Raw genomic sequence first — 15,423 nt, forward strand, 5'->3', positions numbered from 1 at the left:
GTCCTTCAAAGAATTCTTGGCCTCCCGGCAGGCAATGGATTGCAAATGGGAGAATGAGCTGTTAGCTCAGTTTTTCTCCCACGTGACCTGGGTATTGACTCGGCTCCGAAGTCCCACTCAGTCAACAGGGCCGGATGCTTCTCCTTCGCAGAGGATACTGCCGGTGCTGGTTGGCCTCCCCTTGTTGAAGTTGGATGAATGCTGAAGTGCTGTCGCAGCATTCTGGTTGAATGCAGAGGCGAGACTCTTTGTTCATGACCTCTGATGTGAGTCTTGAACTCGTTATATTTATTTCTTTAGCTGCCTTTGCTTTTGGTCACATCCTAGTTTAATGACTGAAAGATGGCAGCTAGACTGAAGTCCGTCTGTCAAGAACAGTGTTCACATTTTTGAATTTTGCTCTGTCGTTAATGATGGGGAAGCAGAAATGAAAGCTTTTTGTATTGGGGAGGGTATCAGCTCCACTTCCATCCCATTTGCCATTCAGTCTGAACGTCTGTGGTTTGTTTTAACCCACGTGCCAGCACCTCTTCTTGGAGGTATGAATGCCCACAGGGTCTGGCAGAAGCTGCAGACGGGATGTTGACTTTTGAGTGTCTTGACTGACTGACTAGGAGGCCCAGTGGAGGTGCTGTGTGGCTCCAGGCAATCTGTTTCTAGCCAAGGACTCTAAAACCCAAAGTTTGAAAGTGCCTGGTTGACATTTCTGGGGCTGATTTACCTACAGGGTAACTCACATGTTTTTGTCAGAGGGACCAAGCAAGAAAACTGTGCCAACCGTTGCCCTGTTAACTCCTGACTCGTCTGACTTTGGCTTCTCAGGTTTGTAATTCTTAATCAGCCAATGCGTGCAGCTAGGGATGATCTTCTTCCACTGATTGGACCCGTGGGCTTCACGCTCATCACTGGTGAAGCAAGGCTCTTGGACCAGAATGGCCTCCAGCATCCTGTGCGCCCCGATCTCTGTGGGGTTGTACAGTCATCCTTTGAGTCACTTTGTTCCACATTTATTGGGTTACCTACTTTACAGAAGGCACTAGGGGTCCTTAGGTATTAATTTATTCAAGGCATTTGAGGAAGGTGCCTCTGAAACAGCAAATGGCCTGTGTAGGAAAGGCCACTGTCACTGAAGTCCCACTGAGCTCTTGAGAGATGAGTAGTATTGTCTTCAGCTTGTCACATTGAGGAATTTGAAACTCAGAGCACTGTATGTTAGTTTTGAGTGCTTTAAAACTTAAACTCTTTTACACAATACCCTAGATAATGTGGAAATGATTTGAAAGTAGTGGAAATGATTTGAAAGGAGCGAACACAGGAGAGAATATTATCTAATGCATTTAATGTTTACGGAGATCCTCTCAGAGCTATGGATGACAGTCTAGTGTCAAACAGTTAAGTTTTACAATGCTGATTTTGAGATTGTGGAAAACTTAACTAATAAGAATGGAGAAGTATTATAAATGCTTCCTGTAGACACAAGAGGATCATCTGAGAGTATAAGGGTCTCTTTTAGAATTAGATTACTTTATAGCAGAATGCTTATGAAACACGAGGGGGGAAATATGAAATAAAATGTATTTTCTGCTTCCAAGAAGATGTGAACATTATAAAAATCGGAATTAAGTCATATGAAACTGTCTCTGCCTCTTGAAAATACAGATGATTCCAGGCCAAAAAGAATTTTTTTTGGCAAAGAAACATACTAAGTTTTTTAAAAACAATAAGCCCAGAGAATCTCAAGTGCCTATAAAGTGACTACTATAGCTGGGAGGTAACATGGGCATAATGATTAAGGGCCTGCTTTCTTTGGATGTCTCAGTTCGCTGAAGTGAGCATAACTTAGGTGATGGTATGAGCATCTGCATGGCAGCTGCTGGTACTGAGAGTTAATGCCAGAGAAGACAAAATAGTTGGCACACCATTTCCAACTTCATTATTGTTCCAAGGGCCAGAAAAAAACATAGAAGTTTATATTCTTTTGAAGTGGGACGATGTTGGCTCTTTTTTGTCTTGGGCTTCGCACCCTTACACACACACAGTATTCTCAAGATATTTGTAAGCTTGGTCTGACAACTTAGAGTAAGCTGATTTTTTTTTTCTTCTGTAAAAAAAAAAAAAAAAAATCAAACTAGGTGAGTTTTGTCTGTTGTAGAATCAGCATTCCATTGTAGTTTTTAAAATTGATGAGGTATAGTCCTAGAGAAATTTTAAATGTCCTGAAAACATTTAAAGCACTGGTTTGAAAACTGTGTCTTTCAATAAAGTTTTATTGGGACATAGTCACACTCATTCATTGACATACTGTTGTTGACAATCTGCTTTCCTGCTACCGCAGCAGAGTTGAGTAGTTGCAACAGAGTCCTTTAGGCCTACAGCTCTAAAATATTTACCGTTTGGCTGTTTGTGGAAAAAGTTTCTGGATGCCGTCTTGCAAGGGGCTGGAAGACCTGGTTGGCCACTAGGATATCTTCACACACCAGACTATGTGTCTTGATCTCTTGCATTAGAACCACGGGTGAATGAGAAACAGTCTTGGAAAACCATTTGAAAAGAACTGAGGGTATTTCTGCTCCAGAAGAATCATTTTCTTTTAAGCGAGAGGGCCAACCCAAGTGGATCTCTTCAGGTCCCTTGTAACTTCAGCTTTCTTGGCTTCTGTGGTAATGTCTGTGAGGAGATGAAGGGCTGTCAGGTGGAAGAGGCATTAGATTGTGAGAAGGTGGGGAGGTGAATTAGGATTAATGGGTGCAGCTGACTGTGAGGACATAACTTCAGCTTAAGAATAGCACTTGTTAGGGACTGCCCATAACTAGACTGTGCCATCTTAACAGGTAATGAGCTCCCTGTCACTAGAGATGTTCAAATAAAGGTTGTCAGAAAACCTTTGATGTCCCATTCCAGCCTTGAAATTCTAACGGCTCCTTTGGGTAAGGTTTTTGTTTCCAAGCTCAGATTTGACCACATTTTATTTTGTTGTTGGCCTTTAGAGGCTTCTTGGATGATTTTCTGAAAACGCAATGCTGGTCAAACCAAAGCAATATAAAGGAGGAGAATCTCTTCTGTTGGGCAGGGGATGGTAGAAGATAGGCTGACCCAAAGGCAGGCTTTCCTTTGCCCACTGTAGCAACACAGTGACCACAGGAAGGGCACTGCTTCCAATCAGCCTTAAAGCTTCAAAGATGAATCATGTCTCTTCCTCTGTCTTGAGCTGCTGCTACCATTTTTGCTTTCTGCCTAGGCTCCTGGGAAGCGGAAGGACCTGGCTGGGGGCATTTCACAAATGCGGATGTCAAAATAGGGTTTCTGTATTGTGCTTTGCCCCAGTTTATATAGGGGCCTGGCTGCAAGTGGCAATCCTGGATGAGGCCATCCCTTCTCTGTGCAGCTCTGTTGTTACTGCACAAAAGCAGCCGTAGACAGTGTGTAAATGCACGAGTGGCTGTGTTCCAATAAAACTTTATTTACAAAAGCAGGCAGTGGGCCAGATTTGATCCCAGGGCCATTGCTTGCTGACCCCTGATAAACATTGAAAGTTAAAACTGGCTGGAAAACATCATTTCTCATTCTCTTATGTTTTGGAAAAAAGGTGAAATGACAGGTCCAGAGTCATAGCATGGCTGAGCCAGGATTACCCCCCAGAATCTGACTTGAAGATGAGTATCCACTATGTGATATTGTGCTGCCTCTGCTGTGTAACAGGTGATAGCATCTGCTTTTTAAAAGAGGGCTGTATGAATGAAAGAAATACCTCCTTTAGGTGGCTTGTGAGGAGCTGCAGTGAGAGCTCCAGGGTGGCATTTTAACCGAGGCAATCCTTTAGCCCAGGGCCTTGGCCTCCTTTTCTTAGATGGACCCTGTTCACAGTAAAACAAAATATAGGCTGCATAAATTTATATGGAGAAGGAGTGCCCGGAGTTGTGAAAAAGCACTGGGCTCCTGCAGCTGCGTCACAGGATTTGATCACTTCAGCTGGGAGTGCCAGGAGATTTGAGACAGATGTTTTCAGACATGCTGCATGCCTAAAACATTTCCAGGGGTCGGGCTGCAAATAGTGACTTAATAAGTGGAGGAACAGGGAAAGTATGCAAGTCGAGGACACAAGAGTTTATTCACCACTAGGTGCACGGCCAACCTCTGTGCATTACATCTGCCTGTCAGGGCTGGCTCTTTCATCTGTCGTGCCCTCCGTACTGCTCTTTGTCTGCCCGTGAATAAAGTGCAGCATTGTGGTTAGTAATCCCACTCCAGTGACTCGACTTCAAATGTGGTTTTGGAGTGCATCCCAGAGTTCTGTTTGCTAAGCTTCCTACTCCTGTTTCAGAGACACCACTGGATACAGAGCAGCGAGCACTAAAGGCTTCCCTCTTTCCTTAACCTGTCGGGTTGTGGGCTCTCTCTTTCCCCCTCTCCCTCCTTTCCTTTCTCTTTTTCCTTTTTTTTTTTTTTAACCTTCCAAGGCAAGTTCATGGATACTAAGCTGATGTGTTTGTTGTTCTTTTTCTCCCTGCCTCCACTCCTAGTGAGTAACCACACTGGCCGCATCAAGGTGGTCTTTACTCCGAGCATCTGTAAAGTGACCTGCACCAAGGGCAGCTGTCAGAACAGCTGTGAGAAGGGGAACACCACCACTCTTATTAGTGAGAACGGTCACGCTGCCGACACCCTGACAGCCACGAACTTCCGAGTGGGTGAGTTCTAACTGTCCTTGCCGACTAGAGTTTGAGATCGTAGCATTTAGACACCCCCTCCATTCACACTGCTCTCTGCTTGAATGGGTTTCTGTCTATGAGTACGCATATGCTGCTTTCACGAGATCCTTTAAATTACTTTCGGAATAATTTTTAACTTGGTATTTGGTTTCTGAGAGAGATGGCAAGGAGAGTATCGCCCCTAATTGTTTATCATGTATACAGCCTTGTGGTGATGGGGAGGTATCAGTAGGACAGAAGGGAAGAGGCTTTAAATTAAAACCCTAATGTACAGCTTGCATTGATCAATTTCAAATTTTATCTGCTCAGTGATAAGTAGAATTTATGTTAGATTTGATTCATGTTATAAAATTTGGATGGTAGTGATTAAATTTAAACTTTTATGTCATAAATAGCCAGGTTCTTAAAAGTTTCTAAAAATTGTCAAAAATCTGTATTTCAGTTGTAGAAAGGGATACAGACTTGCATCTTTTGCCACGTTTCTGCTGTGTATCAAAAGGCTAAATTATAAGTTGATGTATGACATGGATTTGGAAGAAGATATGCTAGTGGATTACTGTCAGCACTTAAAGCCTTTTAATCTTTCATAATTTAAATATGAACTATGGTAGTTACTGCAAAAAGGCTTTTTACTTTTAAATTCTTGTTTCTTTTTTACTACTTTGTAAATGGAGAAAGTATTGCGGACCACTGAATGCTGTCACATTGCCATGTTGTCATGCAATATGGTATTTTTGTCACAGAGAAATGTCTTTTATTATTTTTTGACCAATTATGGTTTGCCATGTGTACTCAAATAATCACAGACACCCACGATACTTTATGAGTTACTCACAAGAATAACCCAAATGTCAGACAGATAATAACACTGGCTAGATCTGGTCTTTTTATGGAATATTGCTGTTTAGTCTTGAGAGCATGTGTCTAGGAGGTGGTGGGGGGGGGGTGTCTGTTTCAAACTGATTTCCATCAAGACAAAATACAAGGAGGCAGTTTGAAGTCCTTATTAGCTCTTTGATTATCCTACTGTTTTACTGTGACTCCGGTTTCTGTTGAGGTCAAAGCACTGCTCTCGATAGTCTATACTTGGAAAAAACATGTGCCCATAGATACTATTTAAGGGGGTATTGTTAATTTCCTGGCTATGATAGGGGTACTTCAGGCATATTTTTTAAAAGAATTTAACTGTTAGGTGCCAAAGGGCACATTATGCTTTAGCAGGACAGAGAGCTGGGTCTAATGGGAAGTGTGTTAAACTGATGATCAGGAAACTAGATTCTGGTCCTGGTCCTGCCAGTAACTAGCTAATCCACAGGGTGCGACCGTTAATATTTCTGGACCTTAGTGTTTCTCATCCATAAAATAAGTGGCTTATATTTAGTGATGTCTAAAATTCAGTCCATCTCTAAAATCCTAGGACTTTTTATCAGTAACAAGCCAAAGTGTTTTTCAGCTGTTTTACAGGGCTATAGACAAGGAAGAGAAAAAGCAATTCCCAATTAGGTTATTATGGGCTAAATGGCTTATTCCCATTTTTACTTTCCTTGTTTGCCTTCCTTACTCTCCTTGCTTTTCTTCCTCCATGATCATTGATAATGTCTGCTCCTCTTCCTTTTGGCATTCTTCATAAACCTTTACAGTAGGAATGACGGAGTAATTGGGTGGGTGGTAATTTTTTGGCTTACAGTGTATTCACTTCGAAACTAAATATTTGAAGGCTTTGAGAAGCAGAGGAAGTCTTCTTGTTAAAACATGCTGCACACTTTCCTCTCTGGCATTAGAGCAGATGTTTAGGAACAGGATACACACAGCCTATTCAAAATACAAAATGGGACACAACTATTTACCAAAAAATCTCAAAACTGGCACTAAAACTCCGCCACAAAAGGATTGGCAAAGTAGTTGAATTTAAAAAAATAATAGTAAAAGGGAGAAGGCATAGTAATGAATAGTTTCACATTGGAAATCATGGGAATTGTTTCATTTATATCCTGAGCTATTTCTCTTCTGTACTTCAAATATAGGGTAATCTGACAGACAAGTTTTAAAAATTATTTTACTGAAGATGGTAATTTTGTAGAATTTAGAGATTATGATTCTCTAGAAATACAGAGAATTTCAAAATTCATTTTTAGGCATGTAAGATATCTTCTGGGGATTTACTGGTTTAATATAATGTTGTTACTTACAGGAAGTGGTTTTCTAACTGATTTTTTCTCACTATATTTACAATATGTTAAATCTTTTGACAAATAAGATGTGTTACATGGAAAATAGTAGTTTGAGGACAATTCAAAATGTATTGTAACTTGTCAGCTACTCTTTCGCCTCTGATGTTTAAGGCTACTAAAAGGTGGGGACTGGTAGACTTTAAGGGGCCAGATAGTAAATATTTTAGACTTTGCAGCCCATACAGTGTGCGTCACAAGCACTCAACCCCGTGTGGTATCGTGACAACAGCCAGAGATGGTAGGTACGGGAAGGGTGTGGCTGCATTACAAAAACAGTCAGTGGCCTGAATTTGACGCTAGTGCCAGCATTTGCTGACCCCTGCCCCAAGGAGTCAAAATAATACAGGGAAAACCATATAGATTTCATAGTTAAGGCACCTTAATTAAATAATCCATTTTGATGATCAGAAGAGCAGAAATAATTTTTAACATTTCCATGGTGATGTCCAGTTATTTTGAAAGAGGTAGAATGGACATTATTGTCACTATTTTTTTGGACAAGGAAACAGAGGTCCACTGACTTAAGTGAGTCTCCCTTCATTACACAGCAATTCAGTTAGCTGGGACTAGAACCCAGGTCTCCTTGTGTCCTCTTTAACTCTCTGGGGTCTGACTGTGATGTGTAGGAGGGACAAGTAAGGGAAGAACCTGAGGGCGTTGGGTTTTCTGGGAAGACCAGATGGTATAAAAGAGAATTAGCAACTGGGAGTCAAATAGCCCTGGGTTCGAATGCTGGCTTCTTCATATCCATTGGTCGTGCTTACCTGGCTCACTGTCCTTTCCAGGTTCAGGTCACTCATCCACACAATGCAGGTGATAATAGGTAGGTGGTGGGTTTAGTAGGCACAGGGGTGACATAGGTTCCTTCCTCCCTTTTTTGTGCTGCTCCTGTTTTTTCTTTCTGGTCTATGGTGACTATGAGTCTGGGCTGGTCAGATGTGAGAAGCAGGTGCATTTCTTGTGACAAGTAAGCATGTACTCTCTTTCCTGGGAATTCAGTGGGAGAAATAACCTTAACTTCTACTTAATGTGACTCTAAAAGTGAGGCCTGAATGAAGATGATGTCCAAGGGAAGTACTCTGAGATTCTAAGAGAAACTCATTCTTGTGAATGTGATACTGACATGATATAACAGAATATTTACATTAAGGGGAATTTTCTGTAAATACCACTTTTGTTGTGGCATTCTGACCTTTGCCTCCTTGCACTTTCCTCCCTTTGCCTTTTTACAAAATGGAAACATATCCCCGGTTTTAATGGCTTCTTTGCATTTCATGGGGGTATAATGAAGATGACCTCCTGGGACTTTTAAGTTGTTGCTTATGGAGTTATAAGTTTCTCTAATAAGAAAAACATAGGAATTCTCTGTTGCCACAAGTAGAATATTTCAAATAAAATAATACTGTTGCTTGGCGTATCTTACTTGTAGAGAGAGAGATTGAAAGGCAATCACAATTGCAAAGCTAACACATTTGGTTTATGTGATGCTGCTTTTTCTGAGGAGCTATGAGGGACTCGTGTTCCATTAGCACCAATTGAATACAGATAAAAAGTATTTGAGAATTTGAAAACTACGATCCCATGGTATTTCATTTGGTGCTTGCTTCCCCTGAGAGAGGTAAAGGGTAGTATCCGTATTTTATAGATGTGAGTACCAAGGCTTTAGTGGTTTGATCAAAGGTGACTTTAAGTCAGGTTTTCTTATTCCAGAGTCTAAAAACCTCTTCTCTTCCTGTGTTGCCTGCTATGACCATGTGTTAAGTGATTATGTAGACAACATTGCGCTAGATTTTCCAGGACAAGAAAATCGTAAAGCTGCCCTCGAAGAGCTTATGCTTTGAGGAGGAGATGAGGAGTGTATGTAAATAACCCTCATTTAAGGTAGAAAGCTCATAGCAGGACCTCAGAAGAGGAGATTCCACTTCTAGCTGAGGAAGAATACTTTGAGAGAGAAAGGATGGCATGTGACTTTTCTGTTCAGTTCTTTGTGCTCTCCCCAGCTGCTAAACATGCTGGCTCATAGTAGTAGGTTGTCTGACGGCAGACTGATGGGGGCAGTGCAGCTTGACACAATGATGCGTTCCAGAATAAAGATGGATGGGAAGGGAGAGGTAAAGTTGATAAGGGAAGGAAGAATTTACCCATTTGAATGAGGCATGGAGACATGCAGGCACAGATGGTTTGTGGAAATTGAGAGGAGTTGCATTTACTGGTGAAAGCATGAAGGGCAGTGATCCTGGATGGCAAGTCTGGGAAGGTAGGCTGGGGCACGGCTGTGGAGCACCTTGAATTTCAAGCTTAGGAATTTGGCTTTTACTCTTTCAGAACTTACTAAAGAAGTTCTCTGAAAAGGGGACATTGATATTTATCATTCTGAAAAAGAGAGAGGGAAGGTTTCTCAGTTTTTTAGGCAGGAAACTGGTGATCTAATAGTCTAAATAAGCTCTGAACAGCCCATAGTAATGATGACAACCTCTAGCCGCTTTCACCTACTGTGAGGTTCCTTTGCTGCCCTACACTGGGAATCTCCCAATGTATGTCAGAAAGCCAACTCAATACTGTAGTGTTTTGGGGTGGAATGGAAGCGTCCTTGATGCTACACTCATTAGGTAGGTTCTCCTCATAAGGATGGAAAAAAATTCACTCTCAATGAGGCATTAAATAAACCAACATCACTGCTCAGTCGGGAGAAGCATTGAGACTTTTTGGGGAGCGGCTTAGTTCAGACACTGAGTCCTTCACCTTCTTATCATTGTTTGGATCCCTTGGTGTTTATCCAGCACAGAAACCAGTGAAAGACAACATGTCACTCTTTGAACTGGTGCATATATTTTCCCCTTAACACATTGTACAGGTTTTATGTTTTTTAAAGATTAGCCAATACAGTACTAAGAAGATGGTTGCCTTTCATTTGGGCAAGTTAGAGTGCTTACGAACTTGTGCAACTACTCTACTCCAAAATATATTTAGCCTCGTAAAATTATCTTCTAATACTGAGTAAATGTCATAATGTAGAGCACTGCCTTTATTTAAGTTGTGAAGCACCCTTAAAAGGCTGGTATTGGGAACGTTATTCATCTAACATATACTTACTGAGCACCTACTATGTGCCAGGGATTGGTTTAAGCTTTAGGAATATATAGCAATGAATAAAATAGGCAAAGTCCTTGCTCTCCTGCTATATTAAAAACACGTGGCTATATATCAATAATATATGAACCTTTAGGACATTATGTTGAGTAAATGAGCCAGTCACGAGAAGACAAATACTGTGATTCCACTTATGAAATATCTAGAATAGTCAGATTCTTAGAGAAAGAGAATGGTAGTTGCTGGTGTTGGTGGAAAGGGGGAAATAAGGAATTATTTCGTGAGTACCAAATTTCAGTTTTGAAGGTAACATTCGAGAGAGTATATGAATATATGATACTTAACGCTACTGAACTGTACACCTAGAAATGGTTAAGATGGTAAATTTTACATCACATGTATTCGACCAAAATTTTTAAAAACTACAAAAGGGTGTACATTACTGTCAGATGTATACTATCAAAAATATACCGTCAGAAACATTATATATGATATAATGTCAGGTAGTGATAGATGTCATGAAGAAATAAAAAGTTGAGAGAGGGGAGATCATGGGGAGTGTTGGTGGGAGGTATGGATCACTATTTCGGGCATGTTAGGAAGGGCTCTCTGGTTAGATGCTACGTAAGCAGAGACTTAAATGAAGTGTGAGTGATGAGCTCGTGGAGGGAACATCACACACTTAATAATCTAACTCTGTGACTGTGTTTGTTATTTTATTTCAACTGTAGAGCCTCTCCAAAGGCTGGTGTGAGAAGCATTCATTCATACTCTTCCAAATGTCATTTTGGGTTAGGTTTTAGTGATGTGTATGGTATCAGGGAATCATATTTAATAATATCTTTAGATAAAGAGCCTCATGTCCAGAGGATAGAGCCAAGCAAGTCTTGTCCCCTGGGTGGAAAAATGGTCCTGGAATTATTGCACAAGGAATCTTGGTTATTTATAATAAAAAAAAGATAAGGTCTTAGATGTAGAAACAAATTACCAAAAAAGCTGTGTCACTTCTTTCTTCAACATTATTTTGTATAAGACGGATGACATGATTTGGGGCTGGAGCTTTTAAGTAAGGGAAATAAAATCCGTTCTGTTTATGAGGGTACGCGCGCGTGTGTGTGTGTGTGTGTGTGTGTGTGCGTGTTAGGGGGAGGGTAGTGAGTGGAAGGGAGCTTCATGGAAAGGTAGTTCCAGGGGTTGGTCGGACCAAGGAAGAGCAGTAGGTTGACCCTAAAAGCCAAAATTGGGAGAAATCTTCTGATGCCCCTCACTTTCCCGGCTTCAGAAATCTTCATCTGATTGAAGATGAAGATTCCTGAAGCCGGGAAAGTGAGGGGCATCAGAGTGGGTAGTATAGAAAGTATGTCTGTAGTCAGAACAGTTTAAAAAAAAAAAACCTTAGGTAAAAGAGGGTTCAGCAGTCTGCTGGCTCTGTGAGAAAGTCATGTGTGATTGATTGCTGCTTTTAAGCTATGTCTGGCCTGTATCATGGGGGTGGATGGGACTTCTTAAAGGAGTCTTGCTAGGCTAGCCTAGGATAAATGACCTTTCAAAATTCCTTGGAGTCTGCAACACAATGTCACAAAGCATGTGTTCTTTCCTAGTCTGTCAGCTTGAGCATGTGGAATGATCTTTGGAAAACTCCAGACTGCTTAGCATAGCACACGGGGCCCCTCCAGGATCAGCTGCCGCCTGGCTCCCTGGCTGTGCCCCTTTCTCTCTGCTTCTGCCAAACTGAGCCTCTAGGGGTGCCAAGGTCCCCCAGTGCTCCAAACCTTCTGTGCCTCTGTTCACACTGATGCCTCTGCCTGGGGGGTGTGCTCCCCCACCCAGTGTGCCTGGGCATCACCCACTGCTTCTGCCAGAGTCAGCCAAGCACCCCTCAGGATGCAGGGCCTCACTTCCCTTACTTGTTGCCATGCCTGTTTCTTCCACTGAGCTCCAGACTGGGGACAGGGCCCTGTCCGCTTCACGTTGTTATCCCCAGCGCTGGTGTAGTGCCTCACTTGGGAGATGCTTAACTCGTTCTGGTTGACAGAGTACATTGTCTCTGCAGGTGTCCATGTGAGGGTGGCATGTACACACCTACCTAGCACAGCTTCTTCGTGACTTCTTGGGCAACTGAAATCGCGGGAGCAGAATAATCATCTGAGAAGTCTCTACAGGGCTTGGGGTCACAGGAAAGAACGCATTCCAGTATCTGCAAGATGCATGAAAAAGGGCACCTTTGTAACACTGTGCTTGGAGTTTGGATTTTACATTTTTAACACTGACTGCAGTGTTCTTTCTACTCAGGGCAAAGTGCAGTTAGATTTCCATACCTTTAGTACAGTTTCCCACTGCACGGCATTCCTGCTCCCCATGCTGCGTCTCTCTAAATACTGACAGTCTTTTAAGGAACAACCTCAAGTTCCATTTCAAACACTTCTGTCTGTGCTATTTGTTTTCTTTTTTTTCCCTATTTTGCCTCTAGTTATTACCATGCCAACTGACACTCGGTGGTCTAGCTCAGGTGTATTACTGACTGGTCCCAAGACCCTGGGCTGGTGATTGAACCTCTTTGATTCCATGCTGGTAAAATGAATCCGATGATGCCTTGACCTTCCTGTAGAACTGTTCTGGGGCTCACGAGAAGCAGCAGGCTGGTGGTGTATGTGGGTCCCTTGGATCGCCTTGAAGATCTTTCTCTACTTCTGAAAATAACCAATCCTGCTTTTAATTAGCAAACCCTACCTCCTGTGAACTGGGGGACAGTACTTCCCTTTCTTGGATAGGGTGTGCGACCTGTGGCACACAGAGACGGTGGTTCCTTTGTTTCCTGATCCCTATAGCACAGTAGCATCAAGGACACAGGAGGATGTTTCTAGTACTCCTCCATGTTGGCGCTCTACTAGTACCAGCTCCACTGGTGCACAGGAGGCTCTTTACTGACATGTAGGCTTGCTCTGGGTGGGTTAGACTACCCACAAAGTATTGTCAGTTACCATCATCACGTGGCAGAGACAACCTACTAGCACTGTGCCCACCTCTGCCTCGGATCATGTACCACCCCCCTGAGAGGTTCATTTGCTTACCCAGGAAGCTCTTGCATGTTGCCAAGCCTGCTGGCAAGGATGAGAGCATTTAAACAATGTAGCAAGCTTTGGAAACAAAAGCTATGGTCAGGAGGAAAAGTAATCATCTTGAAGAGATGGGGCATCCCCAGAGATGGAGGATTACAACATTGGATCCTGCTTTGAGCTGTTCACTTGGCCGTCGTTTGTGTCATTTACCTCTGGACTCCTAGGCTGGGGTCAAATTAAAGATGCCGCTGGACTTAAAATAGATACTGAAGTCATATTTATGTGATATAGTACATACCTGCAGCATTTATTGGCTTACGAGTTGGGCTCAGTTTTGTATCTGTTGCCTAAAAGTCGACCATTTGTACCAGCTTGTCATATTCAGGTATATATAATTTTTCCAAGTGGAGGAGGAATAATGAATTTGTATATTGTTGGAAAACACTCTTGGAACTAACATCACAGATGATGTGAAAATGTTTTTGAGGGCAGCCACACAGTCCTCTTCAGCCTATGCAGTCCAGGAAAATAAAATAACTACCAAATGGGTAAGGATGAAGTTAGTGAGGAAGTTTGTTTGTGATTTATTTCCCAAAGTTATATCACAAAGAAAGTGAGATGAGCCAGATGCCTTTCTATTGCCAATTTAATGTAATGCTCTCACTGATGCACTTATTAAAACTCAATTTTCTGTTGAGTTGAAGGGTATGGGTTTAAGGAATGGCTTACTGCTTGACTCCATTATCTTGAATTTAGACTCATGCAATAATTACTGAAAAACTGGCATGACTGCAATGTTGGCTTTTTGTAAGATTTGGTGGAAAAAAAGAAAGAACTTTATGCAGTAATGAGAGATTTCTTCACTCTGAGACCAAACTTCAGATGCCCATCAGATTCAATAAAAATTTGTTCTGGATTATGGGGACTTTCTAAGCTTTCCTAGTACAAAAACTCAGCCTGATTTTCATCAAATTTTCCCCAGAAGAGGTAAAAGGGAAACTTGACATTAAAATCCTTTGCAGTAAGGAAAGCAGACCACTGCCCTTTTCCTGGCAAATTAGGAAAGCGCACTAGAACATACTTAAGTCTATTTAGCAAGATTAAAATATGTCACTTTTTGCCACTGCATTGTCCCTTTCTAAAGGAAGGGTGATTTTTGAGTCTGTTGGATCTTCTTGTGGTATTAATAACATCTTAAGCCAGCTGTTTTATTGGGTGTACACACAGGGTAATTAGAAACATCTGAGAGTCCTATAATGTGCCTGGAAAACCATCATGCTGTATGGAAAAGAAAAAACTAATGTTCATGCCAAAGTTGTGTACTTGATAAATAGATGCATTAGTATTAAACAAAATTTATTCTACCATTTTTGAAAAAGAAGCTAGGCTCTTCAGGCTGACAATATTCTTTCATTGAAATACACTCATTGCAGAAATCATAACCTTATTTGGTAAAAGACTCCTGACTGTGCTGTTCATACAGTAATTATCATTTCCCTTCTGTCAAACTCCATCATATTATAGACCATTTTCTGCCAGAAGAAGTATTTCTTCTTTTTACCTGGCAGTTACTTGAAAACCTTAGAATTCTGAGGGATCTCATTTAAGGAAATTAACTCTTAGAAACATACTGCACCAGGGACTAATAGTGCCCAATTTGCCTAATGGTCTATCCTAGAAATTGGGTTAGGATTCAAGAGTTCTGGGCTCTATTTTAGCTGGTTATTTGAAATCTGATCTCCAATGGTGGCTGAGTTTGAATATTTGGGTATGCGGCAATCACAGCGGCTAAGTCAGGGTCTGATTTAAATCAGGTCCTGTTCTCTCCTCCCTCAAGACAAAATCTAAGACAAGAAAACCTAACATTTGGTGGTGGCTGGTGAATGGTTCCTTTCATCTTCATTCACAAATAACAAGCCTTTATGAGAAGTCAGTGCTGAGTCAAACTGACATATCCCAGGCAGCTGTGGACAGGGCTCAAGTTGGAGGCCTCCGGTGTCTTTACAGCCTGTCTTGCTCTGCACGTCCCCACTGGGTGTGCCATTTTTGTCCTTTTTGATCATTTCGAATGGGAGTTTTCATCGCTCACAGAAGCAGAATTGTAGCCAGTTGTCCATTTTGTTAGAGATTGGTGGTGACTTAATGAAGCCTCTGGACGGAGGAGTGGATTCACCTGTGTAAAAATGTTTATGGTGGGGAGGTGGGACAATCATTAGGAGCATTAAGCATATTTTTTTAAATTTCTATTTATTTATTTATTTAAGATGTTGGGGGTAGGAGTTTATTAATTAATTAATTTATTTATGGCTGTGTTGGGTCTTCGTTTCTGTGCGA

At 41.6% G+C, this 15,423-nt stretch overlaps 1 protein-coding gene across 5 annotated transcripts in view; it reads left to right on the forward strand.

Moving 5' to 3' along the window:
- The window catches only part of LTBP1 (latent transforming growth factor beta binding protein 1), a 427,411-nt gene that overhangs the window by 168,900 nt on the left and 243,088 nt on the right, over positions 1 to 15,423 (forward strand). For 3 of the 5 annotated variants that reach the window (XM_082852057.1, XM_082852058.1, XM_082852059.1), the window contains exon 5: positions 4,521 to 4,688. In XM_082852057.1, coding sequence (XP_082708183.1) covers positions 4,521 to 4,688 — 168 coding nt within the window. Of the gene's footprint in view, positions 1 to 4,283; positions 4,689 to 15,423 lie in introns of those variants that run through there. The other 2 variants (XM_082852060.1, XM_082852061.1) reach the window with 1 other exon arrangement.

This window comes from Leucopleurus acutus, assembly GCF_964270905.1.
Source record: "Leucopleurus acutus genome assembly, chromosome: 12".
Classification (NCBI taxonomy): domain Eukaryota; kingdom Metazoa; phylum Chordata; class Mammalia; order Artiodactyla; family Delphinidae; genus Leucopleurus; species Leucopleurus acutus.